This window comes from Copadichromis virginalis, linkage group LG9 (assembly GCF_057382275.1).
Source record: "Copadichromis virginalis isolate Kocher_CV1m ecotype Utaka linkage group LG9, C_Virginalis_male_GT1.1, whole genome shotgun sequence".
In the NCBI taxonomy this organism is placed as follows: Eukaryota; Metazoa; Chordata; class Actinopteri; order Cichliformes; family Cichlidae; genus Copadichromis; species Copadichromis virginalis.
Genome location: NC_140626.1, coordinates 14227195 through 14246921, shown reverse-complemented (window position 1 = coordinate 14246921; position 19727 = coordinate 14227195). Strand labels below are relative to the sequence as shown.

Below are 19727 nucleotides of genomic sequence, written 5' to 3'. Positions count from 1 at the left end.
GTCCAACAGTCAGTTTTGGTGAGGAAGGTTCCTAACTGAGAGAAGTGACCCAGAAGTATCTGTGTAGCAGCCACAATGAATCAAGATCATGAGCTTTATTAACTGATCAAAGTCTCTTCTTTCATCTTCTGTATTATTCAGTTTGCATTGGTAATGCCCATTATTGTAATGCTTTGTTAAGATGAGCAAAACTTTCTTTTACTTTGGGTTAGCTGGGATAAGTGATGGATGGAGGGAATTTTACTTCAGCCACAGAAATCCTAAACAGGAAGGAGGAGCAGAGTTACAGTGGATCACTATCCAGCAGGGACACAAGATTTATTTCAATTTCTTGGCCATGAGTGAGATTTACTAAGTGGGCAAATTATGGTGACGATACCGTTCCAGAGTGATCTATTAATAGTGCACCAATTTACATTCAGAGATGCATGCAGCCAGTTCATTTCAGCATTAACCGGCTTTCTACCAACAGCAGCACAAAAACAGCAGATTTGATCATGGAGACACTGAATCTGCTAAACTAATTAAAACATTGTAAGTTCAGGTCTTCAGTTTACGTTTCTTTGTGAAAACAGCACAGCAAAGGAGACTCTGTGACGTTTTGATATAAGGGATAAATCTTCTGACCGAACCTGCTGGGACTGTGTGAGGTCCTGAGGCTAAGAGTAAGGATTTATCCACAGGAGAGCTGCGTTCTTACAAACCATCCCACTGTGTAAACCTGACATCTGTGGAACAGCTGAGCTGTATGATGTGTACAAGGACACAAAACATTATTTACCATCAGATCCCGAGCCCTCCATGTGTTAATCAAGACACTGCTGCTGTGCTACATCCATAAATAATGAATAAATTAGGAGCTGAAGCTAAAAGGACAGTTTATTTGTACCATCTTCATGTCAACACATTCAAGAACATCACAGATGAAGAAACATTAAAAACTTCCACACTACATAAAGCAAGAAAAATAGTTTTTCTTGCTTTATGTAGAAAAACAGAAACATCAAACACCTCCAAGACTCTTTGAAAGAACTAAAAACCTTTATTCTCATGGTCCAATCATGAGTGAACTCCCCGATGAAGCCTTGTGTGCTAAAACATGTCAGAGTTTAAAGGTTAAACATGAGTTTCCAAAACGTTTTGCTGGAGAACAATGAACTATTTGACTGAGTTTCAATTATTTACAGACGAGCAAAAGCAGGACAGAGAAAAAAGGACAAAACTGACTCAGTAAAACGACAGAAAATAAGATCCCATGTAAATCTGTATTATGTAGAAGTTCAGCCCAGCAACCAGTTCAGTTCAACACAAGTTTAAATGATTCTATCTGAACTCTGTGGAGCCTGATCTCAAGCTTTTTGAGTCTGACACTGAAACCAGAGGATCTTTCTGTCTCTTCAGATTCACTGTGATCCAGTGATGGGAGTGATTTCAGCCCTGAGTGATCACGCTGATGTTTGCACAGAGCAGATAATTTAGTGAATGTTTTGGCACATTGGTAACAGTGAAACAGTTTATTAGTAACGTGGGATCGTTTGTGTTCGGAGTATGAACTGAGATTCCTGAAGCTCTTGTCACACTGGTCACAGCTGTAGTTTCCTTCCATGTGTGTACGTTCATGATTGTTACGACTACATGAATCTGAGAAGCTTCTGTCACAGTGTCTGCACTTGTATGGTTTCTCTCCTGTGTGGACTCGTTTGTGTCTTTTAAGCTTACATGCAGTGGTGAAGGATGACCCACACTGATCACAGAGGTGCTTTTTAACCCCACTGTGAATCAGTTCATGTCGTTTTAATGCACCTGATGTGGTGAAGCTTCTCCCACATTCTTTGCAGTATTTCAGTTTGTCTCCAGTGTGTCTACGTTGATGTGTTTTTAGGGTGGCTTGCTGACTGAAAGTTTTTCCACAGACGTCACAACGAAAGTCTTTCCCACCACCACAGTGATGACAGGGTTGAGAACTGGATCCATCTGTGTCGCTCTGCTTCTAAACAAAGACACAAAGACAGTGTACGTCAGTCCTTCAACACTTTTATCCTGAACGTCGCCTGAAATAAAGAGCATCTCTGCAGACGTCCAATTACATTTGACTGTTTCAGTTAACACAGTTTACTGGGCTGCAATAACTACAATACTACCACCATAATACTACAGTAATACTAAAATCATAACTGACATGAAAATCTGAATAATCACTCAGAGCTGCTTTTCCATGCAGTAGAATTGCTAACATGCTAACACAGTTTAATGAGCAGAGTTGTTCCAAACAGTCAGGCTAAAATGACAAGATAACAATATAAATACATACCTCACAGTAACTGCACTTGTTGAGTCTCTTTCTGGTGTGGATCTGTTGGTGTCGTCTCAGGTACTGTGGAGCTTTAAAAGTCTTCTCACACAGGTCACATTTATAAGGTCTCTCCTCAGTGTGGGTAAACATGTGTCGTTTTAACTGTGTGTCTGTAGCAAAGTATTTGCCACACTGTTCACAGCAGTACACATCATGTCTGGTGTGAATGCGTAGGTGTCTATTTCGGTGCCCTCTCCGGCTGAAAGTTATTCCACAGATGTCACAGCTGTACGCCTTAATTCCAGAGTGGGTAACTAGATGACTCTGTAAGCTGCTACTGCGAGTAAAAGCTCTGCCACACTGATCACAGCTGTACGCTTTAACTCCACTGTGGATGAGTTGGTGTGTTTTTAGGGAATCCTTCAAGGAAAAAGACTTTCCACACAAGTCACAGCTGAACAGTCTCTCTCCAGTGTGAATGACCTGATGCTGTTTTAGTTTATCCTTCCTAGCAAACTCCTTCCCACACTCGTCACAGCTGTATGCCTTAATTCCAGAGTGGGTCACTAGATGATTCTGTAAGTTCCAAATGTGAGTAAAAGCTCTGCCACACTGATCACAGCTGTACGCTTTAACTCCACTGTGGATGAGTTGGTGTCTTTTTAGGTAACCCTTCCAGGAAAAAGACTTTCCACACAAGTCACAGCTGAACGGTCTCTCTCCACTGTGGATGACCTGATGCTGTTTTAGATGACCCTTTAAAGTAAAATCCTTCCCACACTCGTCACAGGTGTGTTTTTTCTCTCCCTTTCTTCTGTGAGGTTTGTCGGCCTCCTGAGAGCGCTGACTTCTCGCTCCATGTTGGTCCTGCAGTGACAGAGATACAAACAGAGGCAGTGAGTGAAATGCAGTCGTGGAACAAACTCAACCTTCAAACTCCCTCCATTAACACTAGTTTTAAACCTGAAGGTGGAGTGTGGCACCAAACACCTTAAAGGTCTCTTATCCCCACCTGCTGGTAGTTCTAACACATTACATCCAACCTGCTGTTAAAAATAATTCATGACTGTTCAAACACTAAAATCATGCCCATTCCTCCTGATTGCACGCGCACATGCACACACACTTTTATATTACTTTATAATTTATATTATTTTGTTGTTTCTATTACATATTTCTATATTTTGTATAGATTTATACATAATTATTCAGTGATATTAAATCCTATGTTTGTTTATTTGTTTATTCAAAAAGAACCCCATTAGCTTCCACAACAGATGTTGCTCATCTTCCGTCAAATACTATCACATAAAATATTATACAGTAAAGTGGATTCAAGATATCCACATGATTTGGCTCTTACATCCACAATGAGGTTTCACAATTGTTAAAATATAAGCAATCAATAATCATAATAATAATAATAATAATAATAATAACAACAACATTGAGGCACATTACACAAATTTCAAAAACAAACCATCTCTTACAATATTTACAACAACTAAAAGTTCTGTAAATCGGCTTTTAAATGTTCATTGAAGTTTTGAATAGTTTGAATAATTCTCTAATTTTATAAGGCAATTTATTCCACTTAAAAGTTGCTCTAAATATAACAGTTTTACAAAAAGTTACTTTTAACTCGAGCATTTACTAAATTGCAGTTTGTTGAAAACTGTGTAATATGATTATGTATTTCATCTGGATACTGCAGCTGAGCAGAAATAAATGTGGTGTGTTTAAGAGAATTGCTTTCTTTATAAATACAAGTAAGCCATAGAATATTTTAGTCTGTACAGGAAGCCAAGAAAGTTGATTATGCATTTTATCAATATTAGTATAGCATGAACATCTTAACACTAATCTGGACGCCTTATTCTGGACTAACTGAAGTCTGTTAAGATCTGTCTTATTAGCTGCTGACCAAATGATTGAACAATACTTCAGATGAGACATTACTAGTGCATTAATGACATCATGTATAATTGAAGAAGTGATACAGAAAGAGCATTTCATAGCCATAGCTATGCCTTGTCCCATTTTCTTAATAACAGAGTCGATGTGCTGAGACCATGAAAGGTGGTGATTTATGGTAACTTCTTATGAGCACCTGCAATCGTTCTGGTGCTGTGACATAAAAACAAACGCTGACCCGAGACTCTGGCACACAGTTTTGCCTCTTTTGCTCATTTTAATGTGTGATTAGTGCACAATCAGGGTGCCTTTCATGTAGGGCTGGGCTATATCATACCGTTCACAGTAATACCGGTATAATGTTGGGCAACGATAAGAAAATGAAATATCACGATAGAATATGGGTAAAACGCGCATGCGCAGTGCTTTTGTTTTCATACGCACATGGAGGAAAAAACATGGCGGTGACGGAGAATGAGAAGGGTGAAAGCGGATCGTTGAATGAAACAGATGAACCAGAATTGGTTTGTAAAAATGCTTCAACTTCAGTGGTGTGGAACTGGTTTAGCTTTCGTACGTCAGATACACAACAAACTCTATTTGTGGTAGGACATGCTAGCAGGCCGTCGTTATTACCGTGTTTTTTGTGGAGTTGTAAAGTATTTTGTCTCGCGTCAATTATATCATCAGCTACATCGTTATCGCAAATTTTCAAATGTATATCGTGATAAATATTTTTGGTCATATCGCCCAGCTCTGTCTGTCACCTTCTGTGTTGAGCTCATTGTTTCCTCTGTAGTGGCTGAGCTGAGTCCAAGTAGCTGAAAATGTTCCTCTGCTCTCCATCAGACTCTTCTCCTCCTGCTGATCAGCTGGGACACAAAACAGATCTTTGTTAGGCTCCACACTGCACTGAAGAGTCAAAGTGTCTCATATGTTCATCTCACAAGTAAAAGAACACATTTTTGCTTCCCGAGGTGGGAAACTTGTTGGAAACAAACACAAAAGGCTTGAGCACTGATACCTGGCATTGCTGGCATTGAAAGATGCAATGCCAGCAATGAGGATTGTCAAGACTAAAACCAATCATTAAGCAAAGACAACTAATCCCCACCACGATTTTTTGATACGGAACCGCTACTGTGTGTGTCACAAGTTAATCTGGCTGTAGGCTATGGTACTTGGCCAGAGGTTGCGCTGGTTGACTCGACTCCATTTGAGTGCACACAAAGTAAATTGCACACTTTAGCTGTGCAGCGAAATTGAAAATCGCCCGTATCAAAAACCGCTACTGCCTATACTACTGTGCTGTGATGTCGCTCGTAAGGGTGAAACTCATTGTGAAACGTTTGAGAACCACTGCTACAGAACAATGGAGATTTCCGTTATATGGTAACACCCTCAACTCACGTGACGCCCAGAATTGTACATACTGATGCTCGAGAGCGCGCGTGTGATGCCAGTATGTGTAGAGTGTTGAGCGCGTGATCAGTGGTGAGAAAAACAACTCACGAAACGTGACCTTTCTTTACTCGTGGCTCACTTGCACTTCTAATCTATTCTTTTGCACACTTACACACACAGCCAGCTGCTGTTTCCTGTTTTGCTACACTCTGGAGAGCCTCGCCTTTAACGGTCTCCTCTCACAGAGAGCAACAGAAAACTTAAAAAAACTCGAGATTGACTGAACTCAGTTCAAAGTTACCTTGACACTTACCTTTAGATGTGAGAGGTAGCAATGGTCCGCTTGAAGCTGACGCTCCGGTGCGTGTGTGAAAAAGATCAACATACTGCTTCAGAAGCACTTTGTCGAGGCTTGATTCGTTTGGCCAGAGTCACGTGATTAGTGACGTCTGAAGCTTCATTTAGAACGTACTTTTTAAAAATTGAACTTTATTGAAACACAATAAGTATACAACATACAAACACATGAAGTTTAAGAAAGAACAGAACATGAACATACAAAATCAGGGGTAAAAAATTATCTCATCAGTATGCGCAAAAATCAACATATATATATTGTTCTGAGAGCCTTTTTGTTGGTTGAGTCTGATATTGATTGTATGTACTATTCCATATCCTTCTAAAAAGGCAGAAATATGGTGATTTATTAATAAACTTACATTTATGGATAAAAAATTAGCCAAAAGTATTAACAAATTTATTATAAAAAAACATTTATCATTCTTCCTGGTGAACTTAAAGAAACAGAATAAAACATTTTCCCATCATTAAGAAAACTCCCTTAAAATATGGACAATAACAAAACTGCTAAATTCTTCCAGAATCTCTGTGTAGAGGAACAGTACCAAAAAAGATGTGCTACAGTTTCTAGATGATCCCCACAGAAAGTTCAATTAGTATTTATGTGTCTTTTAAATGTTACCATATAGTGACTGGCTGGGTAACATTTATGAAGAATTTTATATGAGATTTCCTTCACCTTGTTTGCAATTAGATATTTATGGGATCATCCAGACTGTCTTCCAGGTGATATCTGGAACATGTCGGTTCCAGTAAGATATTATATATATGGGAGAGACACGATATCTTCTTGGAATAAACTACGTATTGTCTTATTGCTGTTACCAAGTTCCTGTGAAAAGCAGATTTTTCCCACTGCTGACTCAGCTGGATCAGGGAGAGTGACTGAGGTAGATATTGACCTGTCAGTGTTTTTATATAACATTAAAGTACCTGAGGGTATGGCACCAAGCACCATTGAGAATTCCCAAACACTTACGGGAAAATTATAAAATGTAAGGAATTCATTGTAAGTAAGTCGTACTCCCTCTTTATTAACCAGCTGAGCCACCAATAGGATCCCATTTTGGACCTAAGTTTCCAGGAAAAGTGATTTATTTTTAAATAAAATATCTCTGTTGTTCCAGATGAGGTGGACGTCACAACAATGTGATTGGTCACTGGCAATGTTGAACCTGGAACAACATTTATTATGATGATGTGGGAACAACACCGACACGAGGATATCAGATCATTCCAGGATGAAGGTCAAAGGGAAAGTCCCCGGGACGCTTCCGGTTATGTTTCCATCCGGCGTAGTCATCTGACCGGTCCGTGCTATATCGCCCGTCTTGACCCAGAGTGGTATAACGTTTTGTAGGAAAGTTGGATCGATTCTCTCTCTCCCTCTCTTTCTCACTCTTACAAAAATAATAAATTCTCTGGGGGGGGGGGGCTTCTCATACATTTATGGTACCCGACGGAGGAAACATTGACCGGGATTGAACCGACGGTCGTCTGACTCCTTCTTGATGTGCATAAAACAAGGCCATTTTCTTTTAGGGTTTCTGTCTATTTTCTGTTAATGGGAAAACCCGTTGTAAAAAGTAGCTACACAGGGAGTGCAGAATTATTAGGCAAGTTGTATTTTTGAGGAATAATTTTATTATTGAACAACAACCATGTTCTCAATGAACCCAAAAAACTCATTAATATCAAAGCTGAATGTTTTTGGAAGTAGTTTTTAGTTTGTTTTTAGTTTTAGCTATTTTAGGGGGATATCTGTGTGTGCAGGTGACTATTACGGTGCACAATTATTAGGCAAATTAACAAAAAACAAATATATACCCATTTCAATTATTTATTTTTACCAGTGAAACCAATATAACATCTCCACATTCACAAATATACATTTCTGACATTCAAAAACAAAACAAAAACAAATCAGCGACCAATATAGCCACCTTTCTTTGCAAGGACACTCAAAAGCCTGCCCTCCATGGATTCTGTCAGTGTTTTGATCTGTTCACCATCAACATTGCGTGCAGCAGCAACCACAGCCTCCCAGACACTGTTCAGAGAGGTGTACTGTTTTCCCTCCTTGTAAATCTCACATTTGATGATGGACCACAGGTTCTCAATGGGGTTCAGATCAGGTGAACAAGGTGGCCATGTCATTAGTTTTTCTTCTTTTATACCCTTTCTTGCCAGCCACGCTGTGGAGTACTTGGACGCGTGTGATGGAGCATTGTCCTGCATGAAAATCATGTTTTTCTTGAAGGATGCAGACTTCTTCCTGTACCACTGCTTGAAGAAGGTGTCTTCCAGAAACTGGCAGTAGGACTGGGAGTTGAGCTTGACTCCATCCTCAACCCGAAAAGGCCCCACAAGCTCATCTTTGATGATACCAGCCCAAACCAGTACTCCACCTCCACCTTGCTGGCGTCTGAGTCGGACTGGAGCTCTCTGCCCTTTACCAATCCAGCCACGGGCCCATCCATCTGGCCCATCAAGACTCACTCTCATTTCATCAGTCCATAAAACCTTAGAAAAATCAGTCTTGAGATATTTCTTGGCCCAGTCTTGACGTTTCAGCTTGTGTGTCTTGTTCAGTGGTGGTCGTCTTTCAGCCTTTCTTACCTTGGCCATGTCTCTGAGAATTGCACACCTTGTGCTTTTGGGCACTCCAGTGATGTTGCAGCTCTGAAATATGGCCAAACTGGTGGAAAGTGGCATCTTGGCAGCTGCACGCTTGACTTTTCTCAGTTCATGGGCAGTTATTTTGCGCCTTGGTTTTTCCGCACGCTTCTTGCGACCGTGTTGACTATTTTGAATGATTGTTCGATGATCACGCTTCAGAAGCTTTGCAATTTTGAGACTGCTGCATCCCTCTGCAAGATGTCTCACTATTTTTGACTTTTCTGAGGAAGGAAAGGATGTTGCCTAATAATTATGCACACCTGATATAGGGTGTTAATGTCATTAGACCACACCCCTTCTCATTACAGCGATGCACATCACCTAATATGCTTAATTGGTAGTAGGCTTTCAAGCCTATACAGCTTGGAGTAAGACAACATGCATGAAGAGGATGATGTGGACAAAATACTCATTTGCCTAATAATTCTGCACTCCCTGTAGGGACAGCAAGTAGGCCTGCAGAGCGAGAGCGAAGTGCTCTAATAGGGTGATATGGTACTACAAGGTCATTAAGATAAGATGGGGCCTGATTATTTAAGACCTTGTATGTGAGGAGCAGGATTTTGAATTCAATTCTGGATTTAACAGGAAGCCAATGAAGGGAAGCCAAAACAGGAGAAATATGCTCTGTCTTTCTAGTCCCTGTCAGTACTCTTGCTGCAGCATTTTGGATTAGCTGAAGGCTTTTCAGTGAGTTTTTAGGACATCCTGATAATAATGAATTACAGTCGTCCAGACTGGAAGTAATAAATGCATGAACTAGTTTTTCAGCATCACTCTGAGACAGGATATTTCTAATTTTAGAGATGTTGCGTAAATGGAAGAAGGCAGTCTTATATGTTTATTTAATATGTGCATTGAAGGATATATCCTGGTCAAAAATGACTTCAAGGTTCCTCACAGCGTTACTGGAGGCCAAGGTAATGCCATCCAGAGTAAGAATCTGGTTAGATAACATATTTCTAAGACTTTCAGGGCCGAGTACAATAACCTCAGTTTTATCTGAATTAAGAAGCAGAAAGTTAGCGGCCATCCAGATTTTTATGTCTTTAAGACATTCCTGCAGTTTAACTAATTGGTGTGTGTTACCTGGCTTCATGGACAGATAGAGCTGCGTGTCATCTGCATAGCAGTGAAAATTTATGCTATGTCTTCTAATGATGCTGCCTATGGGAAGCATGTATAATGTAAATTGAATTGGTCCTAGCACTGAACCCTGTGGAACTCTATAATTGACCTTAGTGGGTGAAGAGGACTCTCCATTTACATGTACAAATTGGAGTCTATTAGATAGATATGATACAAACCACTGCAGCACAGTACCTGTAATACCTACAGCATGTTCTAATCGCTCTAATAGGATATTATGGTCAACAGTATCGAACGCAGCACTAAGGTCTAACAGGACAAGCACAGAGATGAGTCCACTGTCAGAGGCCATAAGAAGATCATTTGTAACCTTCACTAAAGCTGTTTCTGTGCTGTGATGAGCTCTGAAACCTGACTGAAACTCTTCAAATAAGCCATTCCTCTGCAGATGATCTGTTAGCTGTTTGACAACTACTCTTTCAAGGATTTTTGATATGAAAGGAAGGTTGGAGATTGGCCTATAATTAGCTAAGACTGCTGGGTCTAGAGATGGCTTTTTGAGTAAAGGTTTAACTACAGCCACCTTGTAGGCCTGTGGTACATAGCTGATTATTAGAGATAGGTTGATCATATTTAAGACTCAAGAATTAATTAATGGCAGGACGTCTTTGAGCAGTTTTGTAGGAATGGGGTATAAAAGACACGTTGATGAGATGATGAGAGATGATGATGAGATAGCCTTTATTTGTCAGTTGCAGGTCTTTTGCCCACAACCGAGATGACAGACCTTGCCGACCGTACATACAATACACAAACATCACATTGGGGAGACAGGTCAGGCTAGGTAGCGAGGAACAAACATTGAAATGTGTAACACAAAAGGATAATACAGGAATGCACAGATATCAACACACCATAGCACAATAAACACAGACAAGCAACATGGGAAAGAGTTCCAGTGTGTACATCTGATCTGGGACCGCTGCAATCTTTCGATTGCGCCTCCAACTGACCCGATGTCCACATCAGAGGGGAGGTAAGCGTTGGAGGTGGCGTTGGATCCGGGGTAGGGAGGGTGATGCGTCGGTGAGTGCTTATCAGTATCAGTATATGTATGTGTGTTTGTGTCCATAGTTCAGCTGAGACAGTGTCCTTCGCCCTGCCAGGCTAAGTAAACAGTCTTCCAGCCAACCCTGGTGGCCTTGCATGGAATGGGAAGGAACAGACTAAACACAGTCGTTATCAGGGTGTTCAGCTCCGGCCTTGCAGCTGGCGCCGAGAGGGTATCCGCATGAAGTAATGGTATTTTTTACTTTAGTGCGAACAGCTCATATGAATTTCAAAGCAGTTCTACAGTCCAACACTGGTCTCTCACTCTCCCGTTGGAGAGCCGCGAGCTTCGCCATACTTGCGTTCTGTGATGTTGTCATTTCTTGTGCTCAAGGAGCCAATTTCTGAGAACTCACAGCAGTGTGCCTCCCCGAGATGTAATCCAATTTTGCGCCCAGAGATGTTATTCCGAGCTAGCCCTTCCAAGATGTATCCAGTTTGCAGTCAGAGATCTTATTCTGAGTATTCACAGCAGCCGTAGCCTCTCCAAGATCTTATCCGTGCTGACTCAATGAGCCCATTTTGAGAAACTCACGCCTCTCCCATCGTTTCAATTCCAGTGGGCAGCCTTGTGGGGGTTTGAACAGCCGATTCCGCTTTCTTAATTCTTCGATAAGCCAGGGCCAAGCCAGCTCCGATCAGCCAGAACCCTGTTACCATGGTTCCGAATAGGTAGATATCTTCAGCACTCAGGCCCACCCAAGCCCAAACTTCTCGTTGAGAAAGGGGTGTCAATTGCATTTAGGGACCAGTTGATCCAATCCATAATTCCTCTTTTAGGTTTTAGAGAACAGACTGTGAGAGAGTGTTCCAGGGAAAATACAAAAAAACCCCCACGAGACTAGACAAGGACATAAGCAGGGAAGATAAGGGAGAGGAGAAAAAGTGCGTCCACCTCCTCCGAGAGCAAAAGAAAGAGCTGATGGTTTGGAGGAAGTAATTATTGAAGTTAACTCAGAAAGATCAATTGGAGAAAAAGAGTCTAACTTAACATCGATGGTACTAAAAGTAGCTGTAGATAATATTACATCTGTGGGATGATTATTGGTAATTTTTTCTCTAATGATAAAAATTTGTTAATATCCAAAGACCAAAAGTCAAGATGCTCGTCAAACTTCACTCCGATTATACAAAAAAGAATCCGAAAAAAGTTCAACCAGTGGCTGCAAAGGGATTTATCTCTGAAAGGTAGAGTTTTAATTACTAAAGCTGAAGGGATATCCCGACTGGCATATGCTGCTCTCTCCTTACATCTGGATAAGAAGATTAGTAAAGACATTGACTGCATGCTCTTTAATTTTATATGGAAAAACAACGGACATATTTTATTTAAAAATAAATCACATTTCCTGGAAACTTGAGTCCAAAATGGGATCCTATTGATGGCTCAGCTGGTTAATAAAGAGGGAGCACTACTTACTTACAATGAATTCCTTACACTATATAATTTTCAAGTCAGTGTTTGGGAATTCTCAATGGTGCTTGGTGCCATACCCTCAGGTACTTTAATGTTATATAAAAACACTGACAGGTCAATATCTACCTCAGTCACTCTCTCTGATCCAGCTGAGTCAGCAGTGGGAAAAATCTGCTTTTCACAGGAACTTGGTAACAGCAATAAGAGAATACGTAGTTTATTCCAAGAAGATATCATGTCTCTCACATATATATAATATCATACTGGAACCAACATGTTCCAGATATCACCTGGAAGACCGTCTGGATGATCCCATAAATATCTAATTGTAAACAAGGTGAAGGAGATCTCATATAAAATTCTTCATAAATGTTACCCAGCCAGTCACTATATGGTAACATTTAAAAGACACATAAATACTAATTGAACTTTCTGTGGGGATCATCCAGAAACTGTGACACATCTTTTTTGGTACTGTTCCTCTACACAGAGATTCTGGAAGAATTTAACAGTTTTGTTATTGTCCATATTTTAAGGGAGTTTTCTTAATGATGGGAAAATGTTTTATTCTGTTTCTTTAAGTTCACCAGGAAGAATGATAAATTTGTTAATACTTTTAGATAAATAGTTTATCCATAAATGTAAGCTTATTAATAAAAAACCATATTTCTGCGTTTTTATAAGGATATGGAATTGTACATACAATTAATATCAGACTCAACCAACAAAAAGGCTCTCAGAACAATATTTATATGTTGATTTTTTCACGTACTCATATAATTAGTTTTTTTTAACCCCTGATTTTGTATGTTCATGTTCTGTTCTTTCGTGTATGTTGTATACTTATTGTGTGTTTCAATAAAGTTCAGTAATAAAAAAAGTACATTATACTAATCACGTGACTCTGGCCAAACGAATCGAACCTCGACACGGTGCTTCTGAAGCAGCGTGTTTATCTTTCTGACACACGCACCGGAGCGTCAGCTTCAAGCGGACCATCACTACCTCTCACATCTAAAGGTAAGTGTCAAGGTAACTTTGAACTGAGTTCAGTCAATCTCGAGTTTTTCGAAGTTTTCTGAATGAAGTTTTCTGTTGCTCTCTGTGAGAGGAGACCGTTAAAGGCGGGGCTCTCCAGAGTGTAGCAAAACAGGAAACCACAGCTGTGTGTGTGTGTAAGTGTGCAAACGAATAGATTAGAAGTGCAAGTGAGCCACGAGTAAAGAAAGCTCAAGTTTCGTGGTTTGTTTTTCTCACCACTGATCACGCGCTCAACACTCTACACATACTGGCATCACACGCGCGCTCTCAAGCATCAGTATTGTACAATTCTGGGCGTCACGTGAGTTAAGGGCGTTACCATATAACGGAAATCTCCATTGTTCTGTAGCAGTGGTTCTCAAACGTTTCACAATGAGTTTCACCCTTACGAGCGACATCACAGCACAGTAGTATAGGCAGTAGCGGTTTTTGATACGGGCGATTTTCATTTTCGCTGCACAGCTAAAGCGTGCAATTTACTTTGTGTGCACTCAAATGGAGTCGAGTCAACCAGCGCAACCTCTGGCCAAGTACCATAGCCTACAGCCAGATTAACTTGTGACACGCAGTAGCGGTTTTTGATACGGGCGACACGGGCGGTTACCCATATCAAAAAATCGTGGTGTGGGTAGAGCTTGGTGATAGAACGATAATGATATGTATTGCGAAATAACTTTTTCTCGATAGAAAAATTAAACTATCGCGATAGACCTCGCCGCTCTTGTCCTCTCAAAAAAAAAAAAAAAAAAAAAAAAAAAAGAACAGCCAATCCAAATTAAGTAGCGCAGAGCCGAACCAATCACAGCCGCAGCATCACGTGACTTGTTACATGCAGCACAAGCGCCAAGGCGCACATGTGTATTTGTTTGGGAAGCAGCCAGCCGGGCTGCCCAGGTAATGAAGGAAATGAGTTTGCCGATGTGAGATTATAATATTATTTTATGCCATGTTAGACCCCTAATTAAAGATTGTGAATGATTATGTAGTTTTAGTTTGCATTATTCTCCTGAATTAGAAGAAGGTGATAACTATTGCATTTGTTAAACTGAGTTGCATTACATTAGACTGCTGATTTGTTGTGAATGAATGATATTGTTATATGATGCATTATATTGCTGAGTTATAAGAAATACTGTTCGCAGAAAGTCATCGCCTTATTTGTCTGATTAGAAGAGAACAGAGCATACTGGAGTTTTCTGCCCCATCTCAGCAGGAGCAGATAAACGGGGAGCCAAGGTCGTAGCTTAGGCGCCGTGTGAGAGAAAGAATGTGAATGTTTAGGCTTTTATGATAAGGTGGGGGCACCAGAGGCTATAAGAGTTTGATCAATGCTCCACCATTTTGAGATCTGATGCTGTCTGCGCACGGTGTCCATCTCCCACGCGTGTGTTCATTAAAATCATCGTTTGACTCAACCCGGCCGGACCAGTGTTGTTATTGTGGTTTTTCCTCTTGTCTCCATCCCAATATTTGAATCCGTAACACCGACTAGAGAAAAATCAACCGAGAGCGTGAACGAAGGTTACCGAAGAAAAAAACAATTATGTTTCCAATGCTGGAGAGTTTGTCGAATGGAAGAGCCATAGAAGTTCCGTAGTGTGAAGGTATTTCGGCTATTTCAAGTCTGACAAAAAACAGAGTAGCGCGCACTGTAAATTGTGCCGAAAGCAAGTCTGGAAATACAATAAACCAGTGCATGCTCAATCTCTGACTGAAAGCACTAATTCGTCATTCGGCTTTTGTCAGACTAAAGTAACTGTTAAAACTGTTTGAAAAGCTCAGCTATAAAACAAGGAGAGATTGAGAATTTCCTTTTAGTTCTCAGTTTATTTGATATCGACAAAAGTAAGTCAATTTTGTCTGTTCTTCTGTAAAACGAACTAAGATTTATTTTTAGAATTAATATTTTGTTTCTAAGTGGAATTGACAATTTAGTAGTCTGTTTCGTTTGTTCTATTTTGAAACTTAAACTCTTTAGCGGCTGCCTTTTGTGTAGTTTCCAATATTTGCCTTTATTTATCTGAAAAAGTCTCATGTTCCTTAAGTACATCTACCCTGTTGAACTTATTATGGGAAATAAATATTTAAATAAAAACAAGCTGCTGATTATTTCACATTTTACTTGTGAGCAACGGCACATTTAAATCTTACAAATATAGTTATTTGGCTTATATCGTGATAGATATCGTTATCGCCTGAAATGAAAAAAAAAAAACATATGGTGATATGAAAAAATCTTATATCGCCCAGCTCTAGGTGGGGGTTAGTCTTTGCTTAATGATTGTTTTAGTCTTAACCATCCACATTGCTGGCATTGCATCTTTCAATGCCAGCAATGCCAGGTATCAGTGCTCAAACCTTTTGTGTTTGTTTCCAATAAGTTTCCCACCTCGGGAAGCAAAAATGTGTTCTTTTACTTGTCAGGTGAACATATGAGACACTTTGACTCTTCAGTGCAGTGTGGAGCCTAACAAAGATCTGTTTTGTGTCCCAGCTGATCAGCAGGAGGAGAAGAGTCTGACGGAGCAGCAGAGGAACATTTTCAGCTACTTGGACTCAGCTCAGCCACTACAGAGGAAACAATGAGCTCAACACAGAAGGTGACAGACAGAGCAGGGCGATATGACCAAAAATATTTATCACGATATACATTTGAAAATTTGCGTTAATGATGTAGCTGATGATATAATTGACACTAGACAAAATACTTTACAACTCTAAAAAAACACAGTAATAACGACGGCCTGCTAGCATGCTCTACCACAAATAATGTTTGTTGTGTATCTGACGTACGAAAGCTAAACCAGTTCCACATCACGGAAGTTGAAGCATTTTTACAAACCAATTCTGGTTCATCTGTTTCATTCAACGATCCGCTTTCACCCTTCTCATTCTCCGTCGCTGCCATGTTTTTTCCTCCATGTGATTGTATATGACAGAAGACGAGCAACATCTGTTGTGGAAGCTAATGGGGTTCCTTATGAATAAACAAATAAACAAACATAGGATTTAATATCACTGAATAGTTATGTATAAATCTATACAAATTATAGAAATATGTAATAGGAAACAACAAAATAATATAAATTATAAAATAATATAAAAGTGTGTGTGTGTGTGTGTGTGTGTGTGCGTACAATCAGGAGAGATGGGCATGATTTTAAACACTGCTTAAACAGTTATGAATTATTTTTAACAGCAGGTTGGATGTAATGTGTTAGAACTACCAGCAGGTGGGGATAAAAGACCTTTAAGGTGTTTGGTGCCACACTCCACCTTCAGGTTTAAAACTAGTGTTAATGGAGGGAGTTTGAAGGTTGAGTTTGTTCCACGACTGCATTTCACTCACTGCCTCTGTTTGTATCTCTGTCACTGCAGGACCAACATGGAGCGAGAAGTCAGCGCTCTCAGGAGGCCGACAAACCTCACAGAAGAAAGAGAGAGAAAACATACACCTGTGACGAGTGTGGGAAGGGTTTTGCTAGGAAGAATGAACTAAAACGTCATCAGGTCATCCACACTGGAGAGAGACCGTACAGCTGTGACGAGTGTGGGAAGGAGTTTACTGAGAAGGCTAATCTAAAACAGCATCAGGTCATCCACACTGGAGAGAGACCGTTCAGCTGTGACTTGTGTGGAAAGTCTTTTTCCTGGAAGGATTCCCTAAAAAAACACCAACTCATCCACAGTGAAGTTAAAGCGTACAGCTGTGATCAGTGTGGCAGAGCTTTTACTCAAAGTAGCAACTTACAGAGGCATCTAGTTACCCACTCTGGAATTAAGGCGTACAGCTGTGACATCTGTGGAAAAACCTTCAGTCAGATAGGGCACAGAAATACACACCTACGCATTCACACCAGACATGATGTGTACTGCTGTGAACAGTGTGGCAAAGAGTTTATAACTCACACACAGTTAAAACAACACGTTTACCCACACTGAGGGACGACCTTATAAATGTGACCTGTGTGAGAAGACTTTTAAATCTCCACGTAACCTGAGAGAACACCAACTCATCCACACCAGAAAGAGACTCTACAAGTGCAGTTACTGTGAGGTATGTATTTATATTGTTATCTTGTCATTTTAGCCTGACTGTTTGGAACAACTCTGCTCATTAAACTGTGTTAGCATGTTAGCAATTCTACTGCATGGAAAAGTAGCTCTGAGTGATTATTCAGATTTTCATGTCAGTTATGATTTTAGTATTACTGTAGTATTATGGTGGTAGTATTGTAGTTATTGCAGCCCAGTAAACTGAGTGTGTTAACTGAAACAGTCAAATGTAATTGGACGTCTGCAGAGATGCTCTTTATTTCAGGCGACGTTCAGGATAAAAGTGTTGAAGGACTGACTTACACTGTCTTTGTGTCTTTGTTTAGAAGCAGAGCGACACAGATGGATCCAGTTCTCAACCCTGTCATCACTGTGGTGGTGGGAAAGACTTTCATTGTGACCTTTGTGGAAAAACTTTCAGTTGCCAAGCTGACCTAAAAATACATCAACGTAGACACACTGGAGACAAAGTGAAATACTGCAAAGAATGTGGGAGAAGCTTCACCACATCAGGTGACTTAAAACGGCATGAACTGATTCACAGTGGGGTTAAAAAGCACCTCTGTGATCAGTGTGGGTCATCCTTCACCACTGCAAGGGAGCTTAAAACACACAAACGAGTCCACACAGGAGAGAAACCATACAAGTGCAGACACTGTGACAAAAGCTTCTCACATTCAAGTACTTGTAACAAGCATGAACGTACACACATGGAAGGAAACTACAGCTGTGACCAGTGTGACAAGAGCTTCAGGAATCTCAGTTCATACTCCAAACACAAACGATCCCACGTTACTAATAAACTGCTTCACTGTTACCAATGTGCCAAAACATTCACCTCATTGTCTGCTCTGTGCAAACATCAGCGTGATCACTCAGGGCTGAAATCACTCCCATCACTGGATCACAGTGAATCTGAAGAGACAGAAAGATCCTCTGGTTTCAGTGTCAGACTCAAAAAGCTTGAGATCAGGCTCCACAGAGTTCAGATAGAATCATTTAAACTTGTGTTGAACTGAACTGGTTGCTGGGCTGAACTTCTACATAATACAGATTTACATGGGATCTTATTTTCTGTCGTTTTACTGAGTCAGTTTTGTCCTTTTTTCTCTGTCCTGGTTTTGCTCGTCTGTAAATAATTGAAACTCAGTCAAATAGTTCATTGTTCTCCAGCAAAACGTTTTGGAAACTCATGTTTAACCTTTAAACTCTGACATGTTTTAGCACACAAGGCTTCATCGGGGAGTTCACTCATGATTATTGACACTCACTGACTTTTAATAGTCATTCTATAAATGCTGTCCGTTTAAATGGTCTTACCTGTAAACACTGCTAAATCCACCGGATTCCAGCCAGAGTGGATTCTGGAGTCTTCCCACGCTCCTGTTAGTGATCCTCCATGTGGATGGATGATAACAACCTTCTGAACAATCTAGAAGGAGATGGCCCATATCTATGGGATTGATTTGTGCTAATAATGCCATTGTATGGACTGATAACAGCCGAAGCGGGTGAATAAAGTCACCCAGTCGCTAGCTGTGCCATTACCCAGCATACACCACTCCATCCATAAATGCAATACAGAGGCCCACAGAGGGACAAAAGGACCCCCTGATGATCCTCTAATCGCCTGAGACAAGGTGTGAAACTGGGTGTGGGTCCCAATCAGCCAGAGTTTCGGGTGAGTTCATTGTGAAACCTGGCCCCACCTTATCATGCGAATTCCTGAGATCAGATGGCCCAGGATGTGAGTGGGCGTTAAGGCGTCTGGGAAGGGGTTTTGTCTTTCGGGTGAACCAGTTTTTGTCTGAGCGTGTTGCTGGGTCTGAAATGCACCGGGATGTCATGCTTGGAGAAAACTCTCCTGAGTTTTTCTGATACACCGGCTACATAGGGGATGACAATGTTGTTGCGTCTGTCCTTCTTATCAGGACATCTTATCTTGGTCCCTCTGTGGGGGGTTACTCCCACTAGGTTTATATCTGGGACTCTCCACCATTTGACCTTAGAACTGAAGAAGCTTCTCGGATGAGAGGTGAAACGTCTTCAAGTAACTTAAAGAAGTCCAGACGCTTTTCTTTGCAAGCTCCTTTGACTACGATGACCTGGATGACTGAGAACCTTCACAGACATAAATCCAATATAGCATGTCCTGACTGCGGGGTTTTGGAAACAATTTGAAACGTACAGCTCTGTTATCACTTCCAACATAAATGAAGACAGAAAACTAAAGTGACGTTTGTAGGGTTACTGAAGTTTGGCTAGCTGGTATATAATGATGTGCTACGTGACCGCTAGCGACACAGCCATGTTAGCATAATATAAACAAGCTAACTTTTTTTCCACTCGATAAAAGTTAACGTG

At 40.5% G+C, this 19727-nt stretch overlaps 1 protein-coding gene across 1 annotated transcript; it reads right to left on the bottom strand.

Moving 5' to 3' along the window:
• Positions 1-861: 861 nt before the first annotated feature.
• On the bottom strand, positions 862-6014 carry LOC146701595 (uncharacterized). Its single transcript, XM_085467896.1, has 4 exons — positions 5925-6014; positions 4975-5079; positions 2312-3160; positions 862-1990 (listed from the first exon to the last, which is right to left on the bottom strand). The coding sequence occupies exons 2-4, from the start codon at positions 4990-4992 to the stop codon at positions 1298-1300; spliced, it is 1560 nt and encodes a 519-aa protein (XP_085324022.1). The 5' UTR covers positions 4993-5079; positions 5925-6014; the 3' UTR covers positions 862-1297.
• Positions 6015-19727: the final 13713 nt, after the last annotated feature.